The sequence below is a fragment of the Trachinotus anak genome, unplaced genomic scaffold (genome assembly GCF_046630095.1).
Source record: "Trachinotus anak isolate AG129_WGS33_773 ecotype Australia unplaced genomic scaffold, CSIRO_AGI_Tana_v1 ptg000018l, whole genome shotgun sequence".
Lineage (NCBI taxonomy): Eukaryota > Metazoa > Chordata > Actinopteri > Carangiformes > Carangidae > Trachinotus > Trachinotus anak.
In genome coordinates, this window is record NW_027273869.1 from 11,570,411 (window position 1) to 11,583,853 (window position 13,443).

A 13,443-nucleotide genomic window follows, 5' to 3' on the forward strand; every position below is an offset into this window, starting at 1 on the left:
AAGATGTTTTCTTTGGTCAAATTCAAGTTCATGTTTGTTTTGCAATGTGCCACTTAGCATGGATGTCAATATATTATGGCAATTGCGATCAGACCTGTAACTAATGTTACTGATTAATCTACAGATAATTTTCTTGATAGATCAGTTAATCATTTGATCTATAAAATGTCAGATTTAAAAAAAAAAAATTGACATCACAAGCTCCCACAGCCCAAGGTGACATGTTCAAAGATCTTGTTTTGTCTGTTCAAAAGTCAAAAACCCAACAATATTCAGTTTAGTATCACAGAAAATTATGCAAAACAGAAAATACTCACATTCACAGCTCTAATCAGATCAATAATCAGATCATTTCACTTCTGCTAAATCAAGATTATCAGCCAAACTCTGACTGGGGGATCTATAATTGTAATCAAAGATTACCTGCCTTTCATCATAGACTGGACCGTAAATATCCAACCACAATATACCCGATTAAAGCCACAACACCTGCTGGAACTGATCCTGAAACAGCGCATGAGTGAACTTGAGAACCAAAATAACCTCATCGCCTTCATGTCTACAAAACACTCTCCAGGAAACACCAGTGCATACAACGCCCTGCATTTCATCCTCTGCCTCCCTGTACTGTTCCTAACAGCCATGCTGCATGTCTCATCTTTCCTCCACACACTCCCTCCTCACACACACAATGTTGTCTTAGGCCTCAAAATCCTAGAATATCACACTAGGCTACCAAGAAAGTCTCCACGGTTGAATGCCAAGTACTTGTACTTGTGTAGATATCCAGTATGTGTTGGAACAGCAGAGGACAGACTTCAAATTTTGTCCTTTGCACAACATGGCTACAGATAAAAACTTAAATTTTAAACTTTAAATAGCAGCAGAAAGAAGCTGAAATTTAAGTTAAGACAACACTGCCACATTACCACCTTTTAAGATAATATGGCAAACTCGTTAGCAAACCCATACACACACATATATGAAATATATATATCCTGCAGATACAGAGCAACATCAGTATTCATTTGGAGTCGTGTTTCTGTCCACCTGATGAATCTAAATCCAATATTCAGCTCTGTTTTTGGTCTCTAGTGTCTCCTGAGGGATATAGCTGGCTCTTTAGCTGCTAATGCCCCATTTTGTTCACCAGCTAGTCGCCAACTTTGTCAGTCTGTTGTTTGGTGCTGGGCACGTAGCCTACAGTGTGGTTTTTAGAGTTTGTTTTTTGTTTTTTTTGCTGAAAACAGCTGCCTGCTGCAGCCAAAAATGAGAAACCAGAATGACCCAAAACAGTAAAGTTGTTGCTCAGAGCTGAAAGACGCTATAAAGCTCAGTAGAGCTGTGGGGAACTGCAGTTAGGTGACGATGATCTGTGTAGAAAACATGTCACCACATGCTTTCACATACACGTAGTCATGTGATCTGTTGTTAATATAAAAATATTGATTATAGTGGCTTGAAATTAACATTGCCTTAAACGATACAGATGTTACTGTAAAGCTTATGATAGAGCCAAGCAGACATGATTTGGGGGATAAGTATTAAACACAAGGTATGGGTATGAAAATCAGGTTGTTAGTTACCTAATATGGGAGACAGATGTTTTATCTCTTTTTCTTTTCCCCATCACTCTCTCTCTCCTGCCTCTAATCCATCCTTTCCCTCTCTGACTCTCACTCGTCTCCCTGATGCTTTCACTTCCTCTCGCAGCGTCTCTCTTTCTCCATCAGCATTCCTGAAGGTGTTCGGCATGTTCTATTTATGTGACAACCACGCATCCGTCTATCACGCCGCACAAAGCAACACACCACTCAACCTATACTTATCCAGCTGGTGTTTCAGCGTGGGAGCTGAATTTGACAAAGTTCGTCACTCGCCTGAGGATCGAGGCTCATGAAAACATGTTGCACTCATCTTGAATATTATTATTCTCCATTACTTTCTGTTCCTGTCAGGCTCATTGTGATATGATGTGGCTGGAAAGGACTCGCTGGTGCTGTCTGGGGTTACACATCTCACTGAAAGTTAACTCGACAGCTCCACTGAAGGGGAGCCAACTTGTTCTGCACCTAATGTGTCTGATGGTTTAAAGTGATGATCCAGCATTCACCAGATTCAACATTTTTTAGCTGCTTTATCAGGACAATGATAACATTACCTCTGTGAAAATCTGATTGCTATTTGTCTAAAGAGTGCAAAGGTGAGGTGAATTATCACAGCCCCAACAGTATTACTATTACGTCACGGTAAATACAAGACAAAGGAAAGACTATGTTGCAACTCATGTGTCATCCAGGGCCCTGGTTTATCAAACCTATAAGAAATATACTTAAAAAAAACTCTTGAATGTTAAAGCAAAAAGTAATTCTTAAATAAGTTAATTTTATCTTTGTGAAATCATTAACACCTCCAAGAGCAATTACCATGTGAAACTAATAATTCAAATATATTTATTAAATAAATTCTGCTAGTATACAAGGTTCATCAGAGAAATCATAATGCCACAAAGTTGCTACAAATGTACTTCCTGCTTTGTGTTGTTTGCCAAAAAACATTAAAAAATTGGTATCACATCCTATCAAATGTTCAAAACATATGTAAATAATAAGGTGTTAGTGCTCCTCTGTTTCTGCAATTCAGTCATCTAGGAGCTACTCTTAAATTTGAGAGCAGCTTAAAGTTGCAAGACATAATATAGATGAACAGCTTGTATTCTTAAGTTTGCAAGCACAGTAAAGTTCAATTATTTTTACTTTCACTTTTCACTTTGGTCCAAAATGTCACTTTTAGCAGTTTGGTAAATGCAGGCTTGAGGTCACTCCCAGTGCAGCTTCTCGCTGCTTCTTGGTATCTTTGGGATTACCAGGAGTCACTGCCGTGCTGTTGTTTTGGTTTTGAGTACTGTATTATTAGTGGTTTGGCTTGGTGGCTTGGTTGTACAGACACAGGATACTGTCTTCATGTCAGGGCATGATACTGATGACATATCATTCATCATCATCATCAACAGTTTTGTGCCAGTTTCTGCATTTTTAACTGAACGTAGAACAAGTTGTTTTGTTTTGTGGAAATATGTGGAGGAATTAAAAGAAAACTCAAATTCAATAATTAAAAGGTTTTTGTCACTTGTACCATGAATAGAAAAACCAACTAATCCTGCCCACAGTATACTGAAATAGCCAAAACTGCAATGGGACTTTTTTTAAATTAACTCAGCAGGCCAATTACAACTGGGAGAAAATATTAGCAGTCTGTGACAGTGAATAATGTGTCCGGCAGAAGATGTCTGGGGAAGATACAAACTTTGACTCACCACAGTGCCAGTGCCACGGATCCTATCTGCGATAATATATATAATATGGTTCAGACACTGGAGAGCACAGCACTGATAAGACACAGATAGCATCAGCTCCAGTCTATTGTGTACCACAGGAAATTAATCCAAGATGCAGGCTGGGCAAACAAAACGTGCACACTATATATATGACTCACACGCATCCATGCACATAAACACACTGATGCCGTGGGCGTGCAATTACACACCATACACTTATCTAATCTAATCTGCTGCCTACATAACAAATATGGAAAATGTACCGTTGAGATTTGACAATTATCACAAAGGCATGAAAGCAAAAAACCAATTCAAGAGTGTGTCGAAGTTAATGGAAGAGAAAGTGAGAGTGTAACTCCCCCAGGCTCATCCTGTAAAGAGGAATGTGCTCATACAGTCAACTTGCATGGGCTTAAAAAGGATGAGAAGGTGACCCAAACATCCCCTGAATCTATCTATCTATCTATCTATCTATCTATCTATCTATCATAATAGAATAAATCCTACCCCTGGCAAGGTGATAAAACAAGTGGAATAAACTGAATAAATAAATAACAAACAAGAATCATCAGAGAATAGATAGAAGTGAGATCTAGGAAGTGATTTAAAAGAGCTACTGTCTTAGTCAAGTTCCTCATGTTGTTCCAAGGTCTTGAGCTATTAAGACAAAAGTTCTTACCTTTGATGTTGAGCCTGGAGGCGGAGGAGTCAGACGGCTCCAGAAAGATTCATTAGGGCTCAAAAGTTCAGGAGAATATGACCCTGGATCAGGTCATGTTAAGTTTTGTAAATTATTGTTCAAACTAGTTATGAAACCAAATAAGATGCTGTTAAATTAGAATAAAGTTTACCCAAAGGCAGACTGAAGTGTGCAGAGCCAGGACATTTAAAAATGCCCAGTGTTTACAACAGTCTCAGTGGAAGGAAGCAGCTCAGTTCCCTGACTCGGTGTTCCCGGAGGAGGGGCGGTGCAAAGAAATGGAGCTGTGGGCGGAACACGGAGGAAATCACAGCGTGCCCCTCCACTCCAAACACCCCCCCCCCCTCCTCCTCCTCCTCCTCCTCCTCCTCTTGTGCATTGCAAAACACACGCAGCAGATTTCAACAGCATGATCACATCGGATTCATGTTTTGCCCCGATCGATTGGGTGCGCAAAGGCGTTGATATCAGCCTTTTACGCGTCGCCCGGTCTTGTCTCGACTGCTTGGCTTTGCGTGCAATCTGTCAGCTGGCAAGACGTGGCTGCTGACAGCCCTGTGCAGCCATAACAGCGACGGGGACATCGTTTTAAGAGAGCTGCACAGATTTGTGTCTTGTCTTTAAAAAAAAAAAAAAAAAAAAAAAAAGTTCACAACACAAACAAGGAATATCACAACACAACTAAAAGTCCCGATGGGAACAGAGATGAAACATAAACTTATGTTTAAGTCTCTAAGGGAATATAAGTGGCACCACAGGAGATATAAAGTACAATATGGTCACTGAGCTGCTGCTGTGAGGGAATATTGGAAGACTCTATGTGGCTTTGAGAAACTACGAGGATGTCGGCGGCACTTCATCTGCCGCCTGCAACACAGTGAACAGACTGATAATCGCATTTAGAGGCGCACAGACAAGACACAGTGTTATTAGCCTGTTATTCCTGGGGAAGCCTCTGGCTGTGCAGCTACAATTGGTTTATCGAACAAAGCGGGAGGACGCCTTGTTGAACGGGCTCCTACTGTCGTTTGTTGCCCGCAAAAAATACAAAATGTATCATACTGACAGCCCGGCCAAAACACGCATAGCATACTGCTCCCCTACGGCGGAAATCTAACAGAGCCACAATGTGCTGGGTCTCACAGCTGACCTGAAACTGCTGCACCTCAAAGCGGCCATCACATTTTAATTATGTTATCGCTCCTGTTCGTGTGAGTCCTCAGACGTGCCTACATGCAGCGGCTCACACCGACACAGGCGGCACACATGTGAGGGCGAGAAGTGGCCAGCATGCTATAACATATATACATAGACCTATACGCACACACACACACACACACACACACACACACACACACACACACACATACATACGTAGGCCCTTGTAATAAATCATGCATGTGTACACGCACACACTGAGGCTGCCGGTTAAGTTACAATACTCACTGCGGCTGTGTTAACGTTAGTGCCCTCGGTAGTGAAACAAGCTCTGTGTTTAAAAAAGAAAAAGAAAAAAAAAAAAAAAACAACAACAACAAAAAAAAAAAAAAGGCCAGTCACATATCCTCCTCAGTTATTCTGCTGCTGTCAAACCTCAAAGTGACGCTTCGTAACGCGGCGGACGGTCAGCCGAGGGGGGAAGGCTCTCCTTCGGGCTGTCTCCCTCCTCGTCTCCTGTCTATCTCTTCTGTCTATCTTTCCCTCTTTTCCGTCTCTGCCAGCTCCACCACTGGTGGCTTCCCCACTGCCCGGGCGCTCCCGTGACGTCACCACGGTGAGACGTACGCGCCCCCCCACCCCTCCCTAGCCTCCTCCTCCCTTCCTCTCCTCCATGATTAAAATATAGCAAAATAGCTCCTTCATCTTTATATTCTGTGAAATAGGCATTTTATGTAGATGCTTGATGATGAAAGAATTTAACAATTCTGGTAAAAATGATTTAACCACTTTGGCGGTCTTTGTGTCTCTGCTTCTCTAACCCTGTGAAAATCAAATAGTTATAGGCTTTTATATCCGATGCCATAGAAGAAGCATTTAAGTAAAAGTCTTTCTTGGAAAATGTTACTCCAGTAAAGTAGTGTAACAAAATGTGAAATTAACTAAAAAATAAACTTTTGGATTATTATATATTACATTATAGTATTCTTACTTATGGATTAATGTGTAAGCAACATTTAGCCTAAGTGCTGTAGTTGCTTAAGGTGGAGCGGATTTTTTTTACTATTTATATATTGGCATTTAATCTATCACAATGCATAATATTTTATAAGCTCACTGCAATGTTAATTTTTACAGTAAATGAGTATAGCTGTTAAATAAATGTAGCTGAGTAAAAGTACAATATTTCCCCCTGAACTGAGTAAAACTATAAAGTGGTTTGAAATGGAAATAAGTAAGTATAGGAGAAGTTCCTCAAAGTACAGCACCGGAATCAATGTACTTAGTCATCCTTGGTCCCGTAACATCAAGCCAGATGCCGTCTCCCGCCTGGTCTCACCTGAAAAAGCTGACCCTGACCCAGAAACCATCCTTCCTTCCTCCTGTGTGGTAGCTGCTGTCACCTGGGAAAATGAGACTCAGGTCAGAGCAGCGCATCACGCCAACCCAACCCAAACCAAAGTAATGGCCCACCTAATTGCTTGTTTGTAACTGTAACACAGAGGGAGGCACTCTTCAAAATTCGACTGCCACCCTGGTGTTCATCACACCCTCTCCTTCATTAAATATAACATTTCTGGTGGATCTCCATGTCCCGAGATATCAAAACCTTTGTGTCAGTCTGCTCTGACTGTGGCAGTAGTAAGTCCTCGAATCAGTCACCACCTATACTGATTATTGTTGATCGCTTTTCAAAAGTAGTGCAGACTCCATGGCATTCCTCAGGATGTTGTGTTGGACCAGGACCCACAGTTTTCATCCCAAGTGTGGAAAGCCTTCTCATGGGCCTTGGGAGCTACAGCCAGCCTCACCTCTGGTTACCATCACCAGACCAATGGGCAGACGTAGTGGGCCAACCAAGACCTGGAGACAGCTCGACTCACTCACTCTAGCTGCACACATTCCACCACATGCAGACTAATGTAAAAGACCAGAAATTCTCATTAAAACTTGAACTGTCGCTGTGCAAAATGTATGAATGGGATTTCAAGGTTTAATAAAACCAAAAATGTAGAAAAGCTTATGAACATTCTCATTTTTGAAAAGAGTCTCCAACTGAAAGGTTGTAAGAAGCGTAGAAGGGTTTGAAAAATGCATGAAAAGTTGCGGATGACTGAGAATTTTGAACATTTCGCCCATTCATCTTAATGGGAAAAAATATATTGGATATATTTTGGAAAGTATGAAACATATCAAAAAACAGAATTTATCCAATAATGTCGTAATGCAGATGAATATTTCAAGGTTTGAATGGAGTTTTTAATGTTATCTAGAAGAAGATATAAATTTTTTTTTTTTAAATGTAAAATTAAATAATTTTTGAATCTGAGAAGAGCAAATAGTTGGATAGCATTTGCAGCAATCCCACCTGATTGCATTTCATCCCTGGACATCACCACCACACTTTGGATACTGCATTTAGGCCATATTTATATTACATTTTTGCGTGTCACCTTACATTTGCATGTATACAGGTAACGCACAAATAAGGGTACAGAGGTAATCAAATACCACCTGCTACAATAAAAAAATATGGGGGGCTTTTAATAATTTCAGAACTTTTAGGTTACAGGTTTTTAACTAAATCTCGGCTAAGTTTGCCCAAAAAGGTCAATATTTGGCTTGTTTCAGAACAGCTGCTCAGAAAGTTCAGTGAGCAACAGATCTTTTGACTTGTCAAACACAGGTGTAACTAATAACATTGTTAACTGCTTCATTGCATTGCAGCAGTTGCTGGACCTGAGCCATCATTACTGCTATTAGCTCCACCTGGATTGTTCCTGCAAGCAGTCAAAATGTCAATTTCTGTTAAATGTCCTTTAGTCTGAGAAAGGGCTGTCAATTTAATATTCCTGATTCACAGTGCAAAATGCCCACTAGGAGGAGATAATCTCACTAAGTTTGATTAAAAGTAATGTTAAACTTATTAGATCATGTATATTCATTTATATTTGTTCAGTTTCATTAAGGAGGTTACTCATCTCTTTAGTGTGCTGCGTCTAACCTCCTTCTGCATCTATGCTTTTCCTCATGACAGCACGACCCATGGCATGTTCTCACTAAGAGTCAGTCAGTGTTTGATGAGTGAATGACCTACATACAGTATTGGGTAAGAGTAAAGAGTATGCAGCATATTTCATAGCTGGTCACTCTGATCTCACAGGTCTCTGTCTTTGTCTGTTCGTCTCACACACAATTATACATCATCATAAAGACATCCTTCCAACTAGACACTGAGCAAAGACATGCACACACACACACACACACACACACACAGACACACACACACACACACACACACACACACACACACACAGTGGCCCAGTTCCCTGGGCGCCAGTCAGTCAGACAGCTGAGGTATAAATAGTTTGCTGGCTAAAGTTCCCCTTGAGAGAAACACATCAGGAGTGGTGGACCAGCGCTCTCTTCTGAAATGTCTCCACTGACTCAAATCAGTGAGAACTTTTGCTGGTTATTTTAGTTGCCAGTGACTTTTACGCGTTTCATCATTGTGAAGATTTGTAACACTGCTTTGAAAAGTGCTATCATAATTCATTTAAATATGTGACTTCTATCAAGCACATTGATAAAGGTAGGCTTAAAGGTATAGGATCATTAAGTCTTTCAAATCTCTTGATATGAGACACTTGACCTGGCGTGTCGTGTGTCTTGCTCAGCAAACACAGAAATAGATATGCAGTTTTATTACACAGAATTATACATATCACTTCCATAATACATAACAAACACTTGGTTTTTTTGAAGCATATGTTTTGGCCAAACATGCAAAGTGGATGTGCATTCAAAAAAGATAACATTAAAAAGATGAGAGAATTATGTCATCTGAAGTTAAAAGGTTTTCGGATGAAGTGATAACAAAACATAATGTAATGACATGTAATGACAATGTCCCGATTAACATTTGTAACACACATATTATCTGCTCAAAATTTGATGATAAAATTCAACGAAATAAATGATGAACAAGATTATTGATACTTAAGCATAAGATAAGAAAAAAGTGGATGTTGAGTGAACTGGAAATTTGATGCATCCCCACAGACTATGTATGCAATTAGACAACAGACCACAATGTAGGTTAAACATTGGTGCCACTTTGTGGTCAAATACAGGTATTGCAATATGTATGTATTGTAAACGGCTTCCTTACCTTGTACTGTACCTTTCTTACAGACTGTAAATGAATGTCATCACCAACTGTCAAAAAGGTGGAGACGGAGCAGACAGGACCCTGGACCTGCTGCCTGTTGTCAAAAATGACTTTTTGCACATTTGCATTTGTGTATTTTTCAATTAGCTTACTGTGTATTTATTATTATTACTATTTTACAGTAGCTTTTGTCAGTTTTACCTGTTTACTTATTTGACCTATTTTCCCTCTTCACTGAGGGCATCGATAAAGTTTTTCTGAATCTTTATACAGAATATATATACAGAATATTACTTCTACTGTTTCCAAGTTGTTAACAGCTCTGTGCTGCAAGAAATATACTATAAAATCCATTAATGTATATTCTCCATTGCTAACAAACAGAGCAGATGTATGACTGAATGATTTGAAATGAGGAAAAAAAACTTTCAGTAGAAGTACCACATTAATTCCCTTTGATGCATGTGGCACCTCAGGTTGCATGACTTACAGGAAGAATTGTGAGTACATTGTCAGGGTCATTATCAAAAATAACAAAAACAGGATAAAGCTTTTGCCTGCTACTGAAGGGAGAGCCAGTCAGAGAATAGAGTAACCTTTTTGGTGCTGATATGGTCTCAGTGAAAGCACATCCTGTGTAAGAGTAGATCAGAGTCCTGGTGTCCACGTCATAGAAGGAGACTTCTCCCTTCTCATAATCGACAAATACACCGACTGTCTGGGGTCTTTGCCTCAGGAACACTCCACTAGAGTTAACCCAATGACTATAAGTGCCATCATACAAACAGGCTCCACCAAATCCCCAGCCCTCCTTCCCAATGTTGGGGTTCATCTCATATTTAAGGGACTCTTTGACCACTCCTAATACCCAACCTGTGGCCCCACTGACCTGAACCTCATAGTAGAACCTTCCTGAAGAATAACCTTCTTTCGCAAAGGCATAATTCAGATCTTTACTTCCTCCCACGAGTAAAGCATTAAAAAACAGCTGCAGTCGGCCTGTCTGTAATCTCAATTGCTTCCCATCCTCAGACACCATAAGTCTAGACAAGGCTGGGTAGGCTTCCAGAGTCACATCCACTGCATCACACTGCTGGATCATCATCAGCTTGTCCTGAGGCGCAGTCCACACTTCTTGAATAAACTCATCTCTGATCAGATTTGCTGCTGCTGCATCAGGCTGTTCAGGGCTCTCACAGCCGTCAGACAACCTAACATCATGAATAAGCATCTCCATCTCATTGCTGAGTATCTTTTCCATCTGAGCCACTGCTGTTTTAACCATTCCCACATAACTCTGTGGACTGCTGTCAGAGAGACTGTGTGTAAATGGAGGGGTGAAGTGGGACAGGGGGTGGAACAGGTCCTTGTGGAGTGCAGGGACGTAGAGGGATTGCCAGCTCTGCAGGAGGTGGAGGTCGTCTTCTGTTTGTAAGAGCTGCTCCATTTTGGATCTTCTCCTCCTCAGCTCATTGACTTCTTGCTCCAGTTGTGTCACCTGGTCTTCAGCCTGCTTCTCTGCTGGCTTCTGCATCTCCTGGATCAAGCCAATCAGCTCGACCTGGCTTCTTTGCAGAGAGGCCACCAGAGCAGTGAAAACCTCATCAATGTCGGCTATCTCTTTATCCAACTCTTTCTTCCTCTGTTCCGCTGAGTATTTGATTTCCTTAATACTCCTGGTTTTAGTGTCTTCCATCATTTTCATCTCAGATGCCACTTCCTCCAGCTGGGCTTTCCTCTCTCTGACCACATGCTCCAACGGGACGGCTTCATGCATCACATGGTCGTCTTTCAAGCACATGAAACAAATACACATCTGGTCTGTGGGACAGAAGAGCTCGAACATCTTGCCATGCCTCTTACACACCCTGTCCTCCAGGTTTGACACAGGGTCAATCAGCTTGTGCGACTTGAGGGTTTTGACCCTCTGATGAGGCTCCAGGTGAGACTGGCAGTATGAGGCCAAACACACCGTGCACGTCTTCTGGGCTTTTAGCTTCGGCTCAAGGCAGATGTCACAGGGCACCTCCCCTGGTTTTGCAAGGATCTGATCTTCACTCCTCACCCTCATGTTGTTGAAATGCTCCACCATATCTCTGAACTCTGTGTTGACCTGAAGCAGTGGTCTACCGCGGAACTTGTTCTTACAGAGGGGGCACTGTATCAGGTCACTGCTGGCCCAGTAGCCTGTGATACAAGCCTTGCAGTAGTTGTGTCCACATGGTATAGTGACAGGCTGAGTGAACACACCCAGACAGATAGAGCACAAGAGCTGTTGTTCACATGGGAGGCTGCTGGCTGAGGCCATGTCTACATAAGAGGAGAGGATTTGATGATTATGACTTTCAGTTTCAACCCCAAGCAGTCAGTGTCAGAGCATGAAAGCAACACGTAATTGTGCAGAAGTGTGACACTGGTTTTACTGGTTTTGGTCTTCCATTATATGCTATAGATATAATGTAGGTTAGATTCAATATGCCAGAAGATCTGTACTTAGTATGTGCTGCAGCAAGTTTATGATTAGTTTATGAACAAACCAGTTTCTGGCTATTTTGGTAAAAGTTGACAATAAGCTTCACTCAACTATTTTTTAAATTTATTTTTAATTTTTTTGTAGCATTGTATTCCTTCATTGGATAGATAACAAAAAGAGACTGCAGACAATGAGGGTTGGGCTGACACCAGCACAAAAGTTCATGGCTTTAACCTCTGGGCCACCTGAGTGCCAACCTTAACTAACTATGAGTTAACCTATTATCTCCAGTGTATTTCTCCTTGCAATGCAAAAATAGTCACATTAAAGAGTCATTCTTGTGGACATCAACAAACATCTGCAGTAAAGGCAATGTATCATTATCTAAGAGTTGTGTCCTCAAATTACATTTTGACTCATATTAACATCATGGAGTTAAAGAGTTAATCTTCCCAGGCTCACCAGTCACTGAGGGAAACAATGATTCTGGGAATTTACAGTGGAGAACTGAAATGGCTGCAGTCAATTAGACTGATGATGCAGAATGTCGCTGTGATGATCTATGGAAGTATTGACGGATTTATTGACGCTAGGAGAAAAGTGTATTAACAGACTTATGATTATATTCATGCCAACATACTTTTGTAACGTATGCTGGCAACGCACCACTGATTACCTCCCCCTCTGTAACTTGAAGAAAACAGTCGAGCTAAACAGCAAACACCGTATACTGTACTTGTAATATAAATAGTTCAAATAAAATTAGCTCACAATTAAATAGTACATGGATATGCATCTTTAGTACTTGACACTGTAAAACATCCTAAAGATTAAGATCCTAAAGTTTAACATTGAAAGTAAACTGGTGACCTAATCATTATTGTCCTATTTCTCATCTACACACTGCTGAACTGATCTGAAATGATAGCATTTGTTAAGATAACAGTATAGCCTACAGGGGAACAAGAAGTAAGATCATAAAAGCAGCTGAACTTTACCTGCAGCAATGTCTGTGTTTTGTGAAAAAGTTTCCCTTCAGTAGTTTCGTTTCTCCGGAATGACACATGAGATCACTGAACCCTCCCCTCCTCTTCCTAGAAAAAATGACTTCAGCAGCCTTGCTCCCTCCCCTCAGACTGCTAGTGTGAATCTTTTCGTCCATGGATTATTCATTTTCATTTTAAGAGAAGTTGTTTGCAAAAAAAAAAAAAAAAGGACTACATATTTTTCAGATATACAATTACATTTTTGGATAGTTTCTTTACTGATGTGGCCTTCTGTTTTATTTAATTTTACTGTTTGCCTGTGGTGATAAAAAGCCAGTATCATCATCTGTGAAATGCTATAGAAATTCTGTTTATCACAAAAAATTCAACAAACCAACAACTAGCATTTCTGCATGTGGAGGTATATTCCAACCTCAACAATGTCCTAACTTAAAGGCTATTTGTAAGTCTTGCTATTGTTACATAGCCAATGTTAGCATTCACAGCTGTTTACTTACCAGTCTCGAGGAAATGTTAATGTTCAGTGTCAAATGTCATCCCTTTACTTGCCAAGAGCCGTCTCTAGCAGTGGGAAGCAACACTCTTGTTTAGTTTGTG

The 13,443-nt window shown here is 40.6% G+C and overlaps 2 protein-coding genes across 2 annotated transcripts in view; both read right to left on the minus strand.

Annotated features, from left to right (window-relative positions):
• Window positions 1-5,753, minus strand: part of LOC139635015 (ELKS/Rab6-interacting/CAST family member 1-like) — a 118,614-nt gene extending 112,861 nt beyond the window's left edge. The window contains exon 1 of the mRNA XM_071501905.1: window positions 5,484-5,753. The gene's annotated coding sequence lies outside the window, so the exon portion shown is untranslated. The remainder of the gene's footprint in view (window positions 1-5,483) is intronic.
• Window positions 5,754-8,884: 3,131 nt separating this feature from the next.
• Window positions 8,885-12,929, minus strand: LOC139635422 (E3 ubiquitin-protein ligase TRIM39-like). Its single transcript, XM_071502760.1, has 2 exons — window positions 12,838-12,929; window positions 8,885-11,676 (listed from the first exon to the last, which is right to left on the minus strand). The coding sequence occupies exon 2, from the start codon at window positions 11,672-11,674 to the stop codon at window positions 9,839-9,841; it is 1,836 nt and encodes a 611-aa protein (XP_071358861.1). The 5' UTR covers window positions 11,675-11,676; window positions 12,838-12,929; the 3' UTR covers window positions 8,885-9,838.
• Window positions 12,930-13,443: the final 514 nt, after the last annotated feature.